General features: G+C 38.3%; 1 protein-coding gene across 1 annotated transcript; it reads left to right on the forward strand.

The window, feature by feature from the left end:
- The first annotated feature begins 11,022 nt into the window (after nucleotides 1-11,022).
- Nucleotides 11,023-13,224, forward strand: LOC109107255 (cysteine protease ATG4D-like). Its single transcript, XM_042762453.1, has 7 exons — nucleotides 11,023-11,408; nucleotides 11,502-11,566; nucleotides 11,701-11,834; nucleotides 12,275-12,353; nucleotides 12,435-12,511; nucleotides 12,628-12,747; nucleotides 13,045-13,224. The coding sequence occupies exons 1-7, from the start codon at nucleotides 11,023-11,025 to the stop codon at nucleotides 13,222-13,224; spliced, it is 1,041 nt and encodes a 346-aa protein (XP_042618387.1).
- The last annotated feature ends 1,706 nt before the right edge of the window (nucleotides 13,225-14,930 follow it).

Here is a 14,930-nt window from a genome sequence, read left to right on the forward strand (position 1 = left end):
ATGGTGCCATCTGATGCTCTAACAGGAACGCTGTCAATATTTTACACCCTCTATTTACATGGGTAATCATAGTAGAATTGCAATCAGTGACAAAGACCAAGAGTGCTGGGTTAATTTCTGGTATTTCATAGTAACCATACAGGACGTGATGATGTTAGCTGTACTGGTAGACATGAATAGGCCTTTGGTATAGACTTTGTTAGGGTGATATCTATTATCCTTTCCGTAAATGTATTCTGAGCGCTGTGTTTATCTATGTCGCAGCCGGCATCTGAAATCTCTTTTTGCTGTTTTCATATATATCCGTTCCAGTGTTAGGGAGATTCTTTTATATCATTTAAAAAAACATGTTATTTTTAAATTGTAGTATACAGAAACTCAACACAGAGGATATCAGAGAGTTATTTGGATGTATCCGTGAAGAAGTGACAACACATAATGCACAAAATAATGGGACGACAATTTGGGTGAAAGGTGTTAATGTATCTGATGTTATGGTGTTTTTGAGTAAACAACAACAAAGAACACTCCGCATTTTATTTGTTTATTGTTTTTGTTTATTTTTTTTTTTTTTTTTTTTTTGTTTTTCTGCGACCTTTTCTGTCCCGTGCATGATCTCTCAGTTTTGGTTCAAAGGCAACTAACACTGAGCTTCACTGGCCTGAATGTTTCCACTTCAATATCATGTGACTGGTTATAGGCTGATCGAATACGAGAACTAATGTTTTATATAATGTTTCACTTAATCTGTGACTGGTAAAGCCCCTGTGTCTTATTCGGTTCTAAATTGTGTTTGATTTACACTGCAGTGTGAACTGAGAAACAAGAATCCCCACACATATTAAAATGTGTCCGCTGTTCACTCGTATGTAGCAGAATATATTCTTATGTGTTTTTTGTGTTTATGTGGCCAAATTTGCAAAACTACATTTTTCTGTTTTTTAAATGTATTGGTGGGGTCCCTATAAAACGTGATTTTTTTTTTTTTTTTTTTTTTGAGACCTGCACTTTTTATTATTCATGTATTTTTTTATATAATACCTGGTTACGTTTTTTGTTGTTTTTAATCCAAACTGTCGTCCAGATTCCTGCATAATACTGTACATAGAGGAAAATAAAAGACATAAAGATATTCCTTCTAATGTGAATTTTGCCCTACATAGGAGAAAATGTTACCCGCCTGTTATGGTGGCTGGCATTTTGGACATGAATTTGTTACTTTTTGTTAATTTTATATTCTTTATTTGGCTCTTGTACATCACTTTACTTGCAGCAAATGTCGTAAATCGATCCATTAACTGCGGTGCAGTGGTGTGTCAGTCAATTAATAAAGAGATATTGTATTAAAATTACCATGCTTCGTTTTATTTTCTTAATACACGACTAAACTCGAACTGACCCAAACTTTGACAATGTTGAAACCTCCTTGTCTGTTAGTTTTTGCTAGGTTTTTTATTTTTTGTTGTACCTGTTTGCCTAAAGTACTGCTAGAATTCGTGGCCAAGGTCAGCATTGTTATAGGACGGTTTGGTCGGTCACAGCGATAGCTTTTGACCTCGGGGGTCCAGTGGGCACATTTATGGATTTATTAGTTACAGTACTTGAGCTTTATCTTTGTACATCAAAACTCAGTCCTAGAGCTAAATACTGTTATCATGATCACAATATGAGATACATTTAGAGTGCTCAGTGCAAGCAGATTTAGACTCACCTGGCAAACAAAGCATAACGCTAAACCACCCATGACTTTTTACTACGGTTATACTACATAAATCTAACCACGATTAAAAAACTGCAACGTGTGTTTACATTGTTTCCCTCTTCAATTGAAATCTGACCAACCAAATAAGCTGATTTAAAAATATGGGTACTCATTTTCTAGTTTTTTTTTGATACCCTAGTCTATTGTGCGTTTAAAAATTTGTATATTCGTCTCGTGTAATTACATATTTGACAATAAATAAACTAAATAAATAAAATTATTTATAATTAATTAAACTTCAGTTTATCGTACGTGTAGATCGTCCAATCATCAAACGGCAACGGTCAGAAACCTGACCAATCGACGTGCGCGGTCGCTCGGTGGCGGGTCGAGAGTTCGGTATCCGCGATGTGACAAAACAGTAAGTTGCTGCATACTGGTTTCATCTCTCTCGCTGTTTTATTATACGCTAATTCGTCTCAGCTGACAGTGTTGAGAGGCCGCGCAGACTGTAAGGTCGCAGAAACGTCCATGACTCCCAGCGTTAGTAATCGATACTCTTCACGATGATGACGGCGCCTGAAGGAGGCCTGAGCTCGGTTTTCTCACAAAAGCGCTCGTCCTCGAAAAAGGGCCACACACCCAGAGCAGCCTCGACACAATCATGGTAAGAACTGCCGACCTGAACTTGCCGACCAGTAAGGCCATCATTGACAAAACCCTCAAGCGAGAGGGTAACACAGAACAGAAAAAATTTCTGAACGAATAGGTCTGTTCCCAGAGTGCTGTATCAAGGCACCTCAGTTGGAAGTCTTGTTGGAAAGAAAAAGTGTGGCAGAGAAAACGCTGCACAACGAGAAGAGGTGACCGACCCTGAAGGAAAGATTGTGGAGAAGGACCTATTTCAGACCTTGGGGGACCTGCGTGGAAGCAGTGGACTGGAGCTGGAGTAGAAACAAGTCCAGAGCCGGAACCGTGCACAGGGCCGTGTGCAGGAAATTGCTACAACATGGTGCCGCATAATCCCCCAGGGTCAACAAGCAACCTTTTGAACCAGAAACAGCGGCAGAAGCGCCTGACCTGGGCTACAGAGACAAGCAGCACTGGAACTGTGGTGCCTCAGGGTCCAAAGTAGTTTTTTCGGATGAAAGCAAATTTGCATGTCATTCGGAAATCAAGGTGCCGAGAGTCTGGAGGAAGACTGGTGGAGGAATGGAAATGCCAAATGCCCTGAAGTCCAGTGTTCAAGTGAAAACCCACATTCAGTGATGGTCTGGGTGCCCAAATGTCAGCTGCTGGTGTTGGTCCACGTGTTATAAATAAAAATAAAATAAAATCAAGGGCAGGGGTCCAATGCAGCTAGCCTATCAGGAGTGTTTGGAGGCACTGGGGTTCAATGACTTGGGGGGGGGGTCACTTCATTGCTTCGCATCTTCGAAAAACGTGCTTTAGGGAGATGAAGATAAGTTCGTTTTTCAGTAACGACCTCGCACCTGCTCACAGTGCCAAAACCACTGGTAAATGGGTTTTTACTGACCGTGGTATTACTGTGCTCAATTGGCCTGCCAACTCTCTCCTCCTGATCCTCCTGCCATAGACCCATAAGAGAATCTGTGGGATTTGTGAAGAGAAGAGTTTGAGAGACTGGCAAGACCCAACCACTCTGGATGAGCTTAAGGCCGCTATCGAAGCAAATTCCTTGGCCTCCATAACACCTCAGGAACAGTGGCCACAGGCTGATTGCCTCCATGTGCCACACCGCATTGAAGCAGGTCATTTTCTGCAAAAGAGATTCCCGACAACCAAGTATTGAGTGCATAACTGAACATAATTTATTGAAGGTTTACTTTTTTTTGTATACAAAAAAAAAAAAAAAACACTTTTCTTTTTTTAATTGGTCGCTCCAACATGAAATATGCCTAGGGTTTTTTGAGATAGGCAATTTTTGGGTTTTGTCATGAGGCGTAATGCCAAAATCATCAGTAATTAAAACAGATAAAAGAACCTGAACGGAAGAAAATTTTCAGTTGGTGTGGCAATGCATCTAAAATAGTATGAAAGTTTAATTTTTATCATTACATTTGGATGGAAAATAATGAGACTTTTATCTCACAATTTGATAATTTTTTTTTTTTTTTTTTTTATATTGAGAAGGGACCTGTATATCATGACCTGAATTTGAGGCCGTGGCAGGAATAGATGGAGTTATGGTGCCATCTGATGGCTAAGCAGAAACGTGTCTGGTCACTATTTTACCACCCTATATTTTAACATGGTAATCAGTGAGTAGGAATTGCAATCAGTGACAAGACCAAGAGTGCTTATTTATTTTTGTGATTTCATAGTACCCATACTAGACGGTATGATTTACTGTAGCATGATGATGGGCCTTTGGATAGACATTTAGATATCTATTAATCCTTCCGTAAATGTTGATTTCTGACGGGCTGTTTATCGGATTTTTTCTCTCAAACGGCAGCCATTCTGAAATCTCTTTTTTGCTGTTTTTTTTCATATCCCGTTTCCGCAAGTGTTAGTGAGATTTCTTTATATCTATTAAAAACATTTATTTATTGTAGTATACAGTTATTTGGATGTATCCGTGAAGAAGTGACAACAACATATGCACAAAATAATGTAAAGATTTTGGGTGACTGGTGTTAATTTGTATCTGATGTTATGTTTGTAACGACAAAAACCCCCGCATTTTTATTTTTTAAATTTTTTATTTTTTTTGCCCTTTCCCGTGCCATGATTCTCCTCAGTTGTGGTTAAAGGAAGCAACTAACACTTCCCTGATTTCACTGGCCTGAATTTTTTCCACTTTCAATAGTCATGTGACTGGTTATAGCTGCCGGATCGAATACGAGACTAATGTTTTAGTAATGTTCACTTAATCTGTAATGTAAAGCCGCCCTTGTGTCCGGTATATTCGTATGTCTCGGATTGGTTTGATTTACACTGCAGTGTGAAACTGAGAAACAAGAGTATCCACACATCTTAAAGTAATGCTGGTCCACGTCGTATGTATCAAAGATATTCTATATGTGTTTTGGGTTTCTGTGGCCAAATTTCTTCGCAAATAACCCTCTCTTTTTTATACAAAGGTCACACTTTCCTACTAAACGTGATTGATCTTTTTTTTTGATAATGCACTTTATTTTCATGTTATTTTTTTTACTACGTTATTTGTTGGCTTTTTTATCAAACTGTCCCACGATGCTGCATAATACTCGTACAATAGAGGAAATAAAGCACATAAAGATATTCCATTCTAATGTGATGCCCTACAATATGATAACATGTACCAGCCTGTTGGTATGTGGCCATTTTTGACATTAATTTGTTACTTAAAGTTAGCTATGTATGGGGCTGTACAAGCACACTTCTACCTCCTTCTGGGACTTTGCAGGGCAAGGTCCGGCCACCTGACGTGCAGTCTTCTCGTCGCATTCTTCACCTGCGAGGGCATAAATTACATGCTTCATGCTGCTTTTTAAGCCCTGTAATAACTTACTAACCTTCATGTCGGACCAAACGGGAATGGGGCAACCTTCTGTGCCGGTGAGTTGGCTAGGTCCCAGTAGGGGGTGTACTGTTTGCCAATGGCCCTGCTAGGGGCTAGACCACACTCCGGTCGGTCACAGAGCTATTTTGACCGCCAGAGCTTTTCCAAATATCAGCACAGTGAGGGATGCAATCTAGTATTAACAGTACCCTTTACGGTATCTGTTGTAAAATACAAAAACTAGCTGAGTGCTGCGATCATGATCACACTACTGATGATACTTTTCAGTGCTCGGCACACAGGATTTACGTCAACCGCTGACCTAGCTAACAGGTACCACGACTTGTAACTGTTAAGACTAATACGCGACCAAACCGTAAAAACGGCAACGATGGGTGACAATTTTTGCCCGCAGCAATGTAAAAAGCGACTAACCAAATAAATTAAAAAAGTCATTTTCTTTAGTGGGAGACCCCAGGCGATTGTTTTTAAAGTTGTATTCGGCGTGGATGTACCGAGTTAGAAAATATAATAAGAAAGCAAATTGAGGGAGAAGGAAGGGAACTTCAGTGTGCCGTACGGGTAGTCGTCCCCATCAGCACAACGGCAACGGTCAGGACCTGAACCCAAGCACGTCGTCTGCGGGTGTCCGTTCGAGAGTGTGTATCCGCGATGACAACAGGAAGTGGCTACCTGACTGGTCTAATCTCTCTCCCGGCGGTTTTTACGCTATTCTGCTCAGCTGACAGTTTGAGAGCCGCGCAAGACTGGTAAGTCGCAGAAACCTCATTACTCCTCCAGCGTTTAATCGATACTCTGCACGATGACGGACGCATGGAGGAGGGCCGGCGCTCGTTCTTCATCACAGCGCTTCGTCCCCTCTCCACACACCCCAATGCTCATCTCGACAGCTGGACAATCCGCTATAACCTTATTTTATAGAAGAAACTCGGAAATATCCGAACAGTAAACATGCGGGTCCTAACAATGAGGGTAAAACCCTCCTCTAGCTGATTATAAATTACTTTTGAAGCGCACTAGAGTCAGTGTCCTGAAACATGATATCTGTCTTCATACTCCAATACTAAAATATTCCACACGACCCGCAGGATCAAGCTGCCTTATAACAGATTCAGGGTGATTTTTAGGGCATTGAAAGCTGTAAATCTTGACTAAAAGTTAAGCGATTGCTGCCGTTTTTTTTTCAGACCTTAATGACCTTATTTACAATGGACATTAGTTTCAAATTTTTTAATCAACAAAAGATGGGTTGTGCTCCTATGCTGAATGTTCGAAATGACACCCTTGAGCAGTGTACTTGACGTACTGCATTGATTATCAGTATTTAGCCTACTTAATAGTGTTTTCGACAAGGGCATTATTCCTGCGACCGTCAAGAAGCTGCATGTTTTGAACTGACGGGCGAGTGCAGTCCCTTAACTTATTATTTTGTTAATAATACGATGCTTAATTTTCCTGTTTTTTTTTTCAACCTTCGGTTATGTGTTGTAAAACTGTCTTATATTTTTCTCAGTCAAAATCGTTGTTTTTGTTTATAGTGTGGAACGTGAAAAGGGAAGCGCACTGCATTGTGGTAGAGAACACATTTTGACAACATTAAAATGAGCGTGTTGTGTGCAAAACATAAAATTCAACCTCTATTATCATGCCCAGTAATCTTGTAGTGTTATAGCTACTCTGTTGCTGAAAGAAGCCATTGTATCATGACCTGGTGGGTTCACTTTTTTTTTTCTGACTGACTCTCAGTTGTCCAATGGATCCAAAATCAACATGTATACCACCTTCCCCGAGCAATTCTGGTGTACAATAATGAAGTGGAAATTTGTGTCAGCTTTTCCATTATTGGGGAAATGATTGTCGACCTTTCACTTTAAACCGGTCTCCATTTCCCTTTCGTTCGACGGTACGCTCTCAACTCCTTGAGACGATAAGGATCATGGGAAGTCCCGAATATTCCCGCTGTAGAACGTGTGCTTGAACTCTTGTGGCCTTCAGCGCCGCCACACCTTTTCCCTCAATCCAGGGCTGCATATGTGACAGGCTGCTTTCCCTTCTCACCCCCAGCTTGTTTGTTTGGCGGAACAACAGGTGGAATGTTTTCTTTCTACATTTAAGTGTGATGTATTGTAATGTCCATTACATGACCAGTGAGTAATTAACGTTCATGTGATCTTCTTTGATGTTTCTGACTACGACAGTACTGTAACTCTATTATGGTATTGACGCCTGGATTTTGAATATGCATATTTGGTCTTTATGTCGTATCAACTTAATTAATTCTCCTATATAGATATATATAATATATTTTCGATTAATTTATGTTAATTATAGATTATTTATTTGTACGTAATAAATACTTTATTCAGCGAGACGCATTAAGTTGATCTAAAGTGCCAGTTAAGACAGTTACAATGTTTTGTAAAAATATTGCAATTTAAAAAAATAGATGCTGTTCGTAATGAATCTTCTCTTCCATCAAAGCATCATATGTAATGTTTCACAGTTGCTAAAAAACAGAACTGATTAAGTGTTCGATAGAAATTTAACGTTTTTCCTTGCGCGCCAAATGTCAGCTTTTGGCCATTACAGACATACATTCATTTTTTTAAAATTCCCAAATAGAGGGGTTTGAAAAATTGTGATCCACAAGTACTTTTTTTTTTTTTTCAAAACCCAACCCAAAACCTTGATCCTATCTATTGTGATAAGCTTTTAAAATAAGTTTTTATAATGGCTTGGTTTGAGTCAGTCTCATACAGTAATTATAAAAGCCATAACCAGTATCTCCAGAATGACCTGGAAATTTCGGGGTAGACTTAGAAAAATTTTTTGATCAAAAGGTGTGGTGCTCCTGTACTTTTGCATGTAAATAGAGGAATAACTATTGTATTGTCATTATACCTGATACAAGCAAAAATAATCAAGCAAGTATTTTAAAATGTCCAAATAAATACAATGTAATATTAACGACCATTTTTATTGTTGTTGGTGTATTGTGAAATCTGGACTCTGATGGTGCACACAACAATCTAAATATTGAGAAAATCACCCTTTAAAGTTGTCCAGTGACCTTGCTTATCAATGCCTAGTCCTGATCAAAAATGAAGTTTTGATATATTTATGGAAGGAAATTTACAAAATATCTTCATGGCACATGGATCTTTGATTAATATCCTTATGATTTTTGGCAGAAAAGAAAAATCACATAATTGTGGGTTCCCCTACAGTGTATTTTTGGCTATTGCTACCATATACCCCAGCCGACTTAAGACTGTTTTGTGATCCAGGGTCCACATATGGTAGCAGGATTTTAAGCACCTCTGTCTATTATAAAAAACTGTTTTCCCTCAAACTTCACCGTGATGCTGAACAGGCTTCATAATTAATCGTAAATGTGGTTGTCACATGTTTATTGCTTTCATAGTTTCTTAGTTTTTGATTCAGATCAACATTTTTTCAGTTTTGTATGCTTTTTTTGGACGGATTACGGTTCTGAGTTTCGGAGAATCACAGCTGTTTTACCACATAATGAGGAGACTCTCATACCATATCTCTCTGTCTCTCTCTCTCTCTCTGGCTCAGGCTGAAGTTCGCTGTAATCGCCTGTATTCAGCCTGAACCATGAACTCTGTGTCTCCCAGTGCTGTTCAGTACATAGTGGGCGGCGGTGCTCATGAAGACAAGCCCTCAGCGCAGTCCAGACGCCACAACGGCCACGGCTCCGTGCCTGACGGCTCAGAAGGCTCTGGAGAGCCTGATGAAGTGGACCGCCGGAAAGCCAAGTCATGTCCTTCATGGAACAACGTCAAATATGGTTCGTTTTTCATGCATTTGTTATGGTTTGCGAAACTGGTTTGATGCTGACACAAATAATGACACAGACAGTTAGTTCCTTTTTTCCCGGGCTATTTTTGAAGTCAGATGTAGACGCACATGTTTAAAAACCGACCACAACCAATATCAACTGACTGATCTTAGTAAAGTTCCTGTCTTCCTTTTCCCATACTGGAACCGTTCCATCGAAACTACCTTCAACAATCCTCTCCCTCTGCTCCTCCCTGGGTCAGTCCTATCGGTTGCAATAGTGAAGGTTAGTCATGTGTATCTGGAGTCATGTGATCTATTGGTTTGGTCTGCTTGAGGGGATAGTTTGGTTGAGTCATTTTTTGGGTATAGTTAAAGGGATTGTTTGGGTGACTACCCTTTAACCTTTGAATGCCTAACTTTTAGTGTCTGCATTTTAAACTAGAGAATGAATCATATACAAATGTTGAAGGTTGTATTCTTTCGCGCCTCGTTCCCAGATGAGGTGGACGGTTTCCGGCAGGCGTTCGTGTCGTGTGTGTGCACCTACAGGAGGGAGTTTCCTCAGCTGGAGGGATCCAGCCTGACCACAGACTGCGGCTGGGGCTGCATGCTGCGCAGCGGACAGATGCTGCTGGCGCAGCAAGTTACTTCACTGATGCCATCACCTCACATTCCTACAGGTTCTGATGCTAACTGGCCATTTATTCTCTTTCTTGATTTGCTTCGCTAAATCCTTTGACTGAAACCAACAGTTACTTTTTATTAAATATAAATAGTCCCAACAAACAGTGGTAGTTAAAAGGGTTTCTGTGGGTCTTAAACAGTCGTAATTCACTGTTCCACAAATTAGGGACCTTAAAAATGCTTAAATCGAGCAAAAAAAAAGGTTTGTGTGCATGAAATATTGCAGAACTGCAAAATTTCTTCTTTTTCAGTATTTTTGTCTCATGTTGCATACAAATATCTAAACATCCTAAAATCAGATACATTTACGTGATTGATAGCAAAATAAGTATGAAGTCTTGTTTACTTGAGAACTAAGACTACAATTAACTGATTTTACTACAAGAGATAACAAATATAGGTTAAATAGGTTTTGAATTAAGCTTTCGACCTGAAGTTGATTTTTCTGAGCCCATTGGAAGATATTGTTCTGGTTTAAATCATAAATCATCTCAGGTCAATTTATCTTGATTTAATAATGATTTGGGATTTTTTTTATTTTTTAAATGACTTAATGGAGACTTGGAGGAAGCTGCATTTGGAAACTTTTAAGTGTTGCCAATACAACTCATTATCTTTCATTTTATTTTGTTTTAACATTTAGTGAACATATTGACGTGTTTTCAACCCTTTATTTCCTTAAATTGTCTTTACTTGGTCTTAAAAAGGCCTTTAAAAAGTCTTTTAAATCAACCTTTATAAAACTTGCAGAAACCCTTAGTTAAGTAATATAATCCATTAGCACTTTAATATGTATATATGTATGTATGTATGTAGTAGTAAAGATTTGTAAAGATTATGCTCTCCTATGCTGCATTTATTGGTTTAAAAATACAGTAAAAAACGTATATTGTTAAATATAATAATAAAAATGAAATAACTGTTTTAATGTGTTATATAATGTAATTTTATATTCGGTGATGAAAAGCTGTGTTTTCAGCATCATTACTCAGTCTTCAGGTCCCCCACATGATCCTTCAAGAAATCACAATCTAATATTCTATTTGAGCTCAGAAACATGTCTTATTTATATCAGTTGTTTTAAAACATAATGTTTTTTATTCTTTGAGGTTCAAAATTTTAAAAGACAGCATTTTGAACTTTTGTAACATTAAGTAAATTGCCTTTCCTGTCATTTTAAAAATCAAGTTAATGATGCTTGCTGATAGAAGTATTTTAAAATTTTTTTTTTTTACATTTAAAAACAAAAAAAGTTTTTACCCAGTGGTGTATTCACTTCTATAGACCCTGCTGACTTCTCATGCTGTCTGCTGCTCTCTGTATCTCAGACTGGAGGTGGGCGGAGTGTCATCCACTGACAGATGTTGATTTTGAGGTGCTGAAGCCTCGCTCACCCTCCCGTCCGGCTGGCATGTCCCTTCCGTCTTTCAGTTCTTCCTGGACCAGCCCCATTTCCCAGAGAGACCCGAGCTCTGGCAGCAGTGAGGGTCACAGATGGACCCCGGGGGGATGTAATGCAGCCAGCAATGAGCCTCAGGTGGAGGCTTTGCACCGAAAGGTGGTGTCCTGGTTTGGGGACCATCCCTCAGCTCCTTTTGGGGTCCACCAGTTGGTGGAGCTGGGAAAGGAGTCTGGGAAGAGGGCAGGGGACTGGTACGGCCCGTCCGTAGTGGCACATATGCTAAGGTTAGAGGAGAGCAGATGGATGTTATTGTACTGTATTGTAACTGAACAGTGTGAACTGAACTTTTTGTCATTTAATGTCTTTTCTTCTACCAGAAAAGCAGTGGCTAGATCCACTGAGTTTCACAACCTTGCTGTATACGTGGCACAGGACTGCACGGGTGAGTTTTCATGTTCAGTCTTGACTGGGTTGTGCATCATTCAGTCATTTTTAAAAATAAGTTAGTGAAAGTGAAAGTTTTTCCTGTTTCTAAGTGATGTTTAGCTCATGCTTCTGCTTCTGTGTGTGCTGCAGTGTATAAAGGAGATATCATGAGGTTGTGTGAGCTGTCCGAGTCTGCTGGCACAGGCTGGAAATCTGTCATCATTCTAGTGCCAGTACGGCTCGGAGGAGAATCATTAAACCCCTCCTACATTGAGTGCGTTAAGGTACATATACTGCACATGAACTCAATAACAACTGTAATGTATGATAAGTGAACAGATATTATATATTATATTTTTTTTTTATGTATATATTTAGGTTTAAATTTGTGTTTTTTATATTGATTTTATGTATATTATATACAAATAAAGTGTATACTTGAATGTTTCAAATAACTTTTGTGATCATAAAATGTAAAAATATGGGTCATCATTATTTAGCATAGCGCATATATTTGTGTAAAAATTAAGCAACTTATATTAAAAACAACTTGTATATTAAAAACTTAACTATATTATTATATTATAAAAAATATAATAAAAATGAAATTATATAAATTATATATATATTTAATATAATATATATATTTTTTTTTTCATTAATTTAGAATACAAAAGGCCTTATGTTGACATTTGTCTTAAATGAAGAACCTCTCTTTTCCTAGAACATTCTCAAGTTAAAATGCTGTATAGGAATTATTGGAGGAAAACCCAAGCATTCCCTGTTTTTTATTGGTTTTCAAGGTATGTGTCTATTAAGAGCTATGTTCTGATTGGTTACTGCGTTCCTGTCTGCTCTCTGATTGACTGCTCTCTGTCTTCCAGACGAGCAGCTATTGTATCTCGACCCACACTACTGTCAGCCAGTGGTGGACGTCACCCAAGGCAACTTCTCTCTGGAGGTGAGATGGGAAGCAACCCTCTTAACTCAAAGAGAATTTCCATCAGAAGACATCTTCGTTTCAAAGTTTTCTCCATGTATGAGGAACTGAAGCTGTATTGGTCTTTTCTCTTGTAGTCTTTTCACTGTAACTCACCCAGGAAGATGAGCTTTAGTCGTATGGATCCCAGCTGCACCATCGGGTTCTACGCGCAGACTAAGAAAGACTTTGAGTGTTTGTGTTCAGCGGTCAGTGAAGTGAGTGTCTTGTTTGAATCAATAAGATACATGTTTATTGGAATAAAAAAAAAAATTATGATAATGCTCAAAAATTCTTAAGAGAGAATTTTTATTTATTTTTTATTGTTTTTTTCACTGAATATAAAGTTAACAATTTAGTGGCACAGTTCCCAAATTAATTAACAATATATAAATATCCTCTAATCAGTTTTCTTTTTATGCCATTTCAGAATGAATGCAGAAATATCAAGAAGCTGAAATAAATATTATTATATGTTTTTTAATATGTGCATGTTATTTTTTGTTCTTTTTCAGGCTTTGTCATCCCCTAAAGAGAAGTATCCCATCTTTACATTTGTAGAGGGCAGGGGACAGAACTATGGAATGGAGGGGCAGAGCGGGGGGTCCATGGATGGTCCTGCAAACATTTTCTCATGCAACAGAATGAGCAGGAACAGTAAGAGAGGAAGCACAGATGAGTTTGTGCTCCTGTGAGGACTGTATCGCATGTAACACAGACCCTACCCCAGTGATGCTGCACCCAACATCATGAAGCTGCTGTTCCTCATGTGTGTGCACTGCAAAATATAAAGCAAACCTGCCATTGAGATTCCCAAGAAAACCTGTCCGAGTCATATTTCACCCCAAAACCAAAGAAAAACCAAAAAACTATATTTTGCATAAAGAAAACATTGCATATGTTGTGACGGTATTTTCATCAGAGTTAAAGCACATTTTCCTCCAATTTATCATTAACGTAATGCCAAAAACCTCTCATTCTCCATATTGTAATGGAAAAAGGCTACATTATTTAAATTGAAAAGTGTTTCCTTTTGTTTATTTAATTTGTGATTTCTAAAATTGTTAATTTCGATTATTGCATTACAATTTCAGGATGTTTTTGAATTACATTAATGAGAATTTTGAGAGGATATATACTTATCAATGCGAAAATATAATAATTATAAAAATAAGGTTAGTTTTCTTAATGCATAATATACTTTTGGGGTGCATTTCTTTGGTAAACTGCTCCTTAAATGTGGCATTTGTTCATGAATGGATGAGGGGCATTTTCTATTATTGCAATTTTTCAACTGATTCATCCACATTAAAGGGAAAGTTCACCCAAAAATGAAAATTTTAGGAAAATGTACTCACTCCCTGGCCATCCAAGATGTAGATGAGATGGTTTCTTCATCAGAACAGATTTGGAGAAATGTGGAATTGCATCACTTGCTCACCTGTGGATCCTCTGCAGTGAATGGGTGCCGTCAGAATGAGAGTCCAAACAGCTGATAAAAACATCACAATAATCCACAAGTAATCCACACTCCAGTCCATCAGTTATCTTATGACGTGAAAAGCTGCATGTTTGTAACAAACAAATCCATCATTAAGGTATTTTAACTTTAAACTGTTGTTTCTGGCCAAAATACGTCCTCATAATCCTTTTTTTTTTTTTTTTGCTTCCTCCGGTAAAAAAGTTGCCTTGTCATGGAGCTTTTCACTTCACAATATGTTAATTGATGTACTGGAGTGTTTAGACTCTCATTCTGACGGCACCCATTCACTGCAGAGGATCCACTGGTGAGCAAGTGATGTATTGCTACATTTCTCCAAATCTGTTTAGATATAGAAACAAACTCATCTACATCTTGGATGGTCTGTGAGTGAGTTAATTTTTGAATGAGCTATTCCTTTAAACATGTATATAAACGCAAACACACAAAGATTTTGTCTCATACACTGAACACACGATCCTGCTGTTGTGTTGCTGTCTTTAAGAAGGTAAACAGGTACTCTTTAAGTGTTTTTTATTCTTTCTGAGATTGCTGTATAACAGAGCTGTGGAGGGATTGTGGGTGATTATGACAATGAGCAAACCTCCTTGTTGCTGTATGATATGGCTGGTTTTCTAAGTTGTTAAATTGTAAATCTCTCAGCTTGTGTGCTTGAACCGAGTGTGTTTTTGTTTTAAATCATTGTGCTTCATTCGTCACCAGTTTACAGCTTTCTCTTATTTAATTGTATATTTTATGGGAATCACAGCCGTAGTACCTCCTCAAGCTCTGGAAGATGTGTGGCATTGAGTCTGATGCTGGAAGCTGTCTGAATATTTGATGTCTGATTTACTGTTACTTGTTCAGGTCAACAAAATTAGCTGTTACTGTTTCATTCTTATTTAAGCTGTTGATTTCATT

Source organism: Cyprinus carpio, chromosome A1 (assembly GCF_018340385.1).
Source record: "Cyprinus carpio isolate SPL01 chromosome A1, ASM1834038v1, whole genome shotgun sequence".
Taxonomy (NCBI): Eukaryota; Metazoa; Chordata; class Actinopteri; order Cypriniformes; family Cyprinidae; genus Cyprinus; species Cyprinus carpio.

Excerpts from the sequence above, each read along its gene's own strand:
- LOC109107255 (XM_042762453.1), top strand. The coding sequence starts at position 11,023 with ATGCTGTCTGCTGCTCTCTGTATCTCAGACTGGAGGTGGGCGGAGTGT. Across the intron at positions 11,835-12,274 it reads CCTACATTGAGTGCGTTAAG|AACATTCTCAAGTTAAAATG; the intron begins GTACATATACTG and ends CTCTTTTCCTAG. Across the intron at positions 12,748-13,044 it reads TGTGTTCAGCGGTCAGTGAA|GCTTTGTCATCCCCTAAAGA; the intron begins GTGAGTGTCTTG and ends GTTCTTTTTCAG.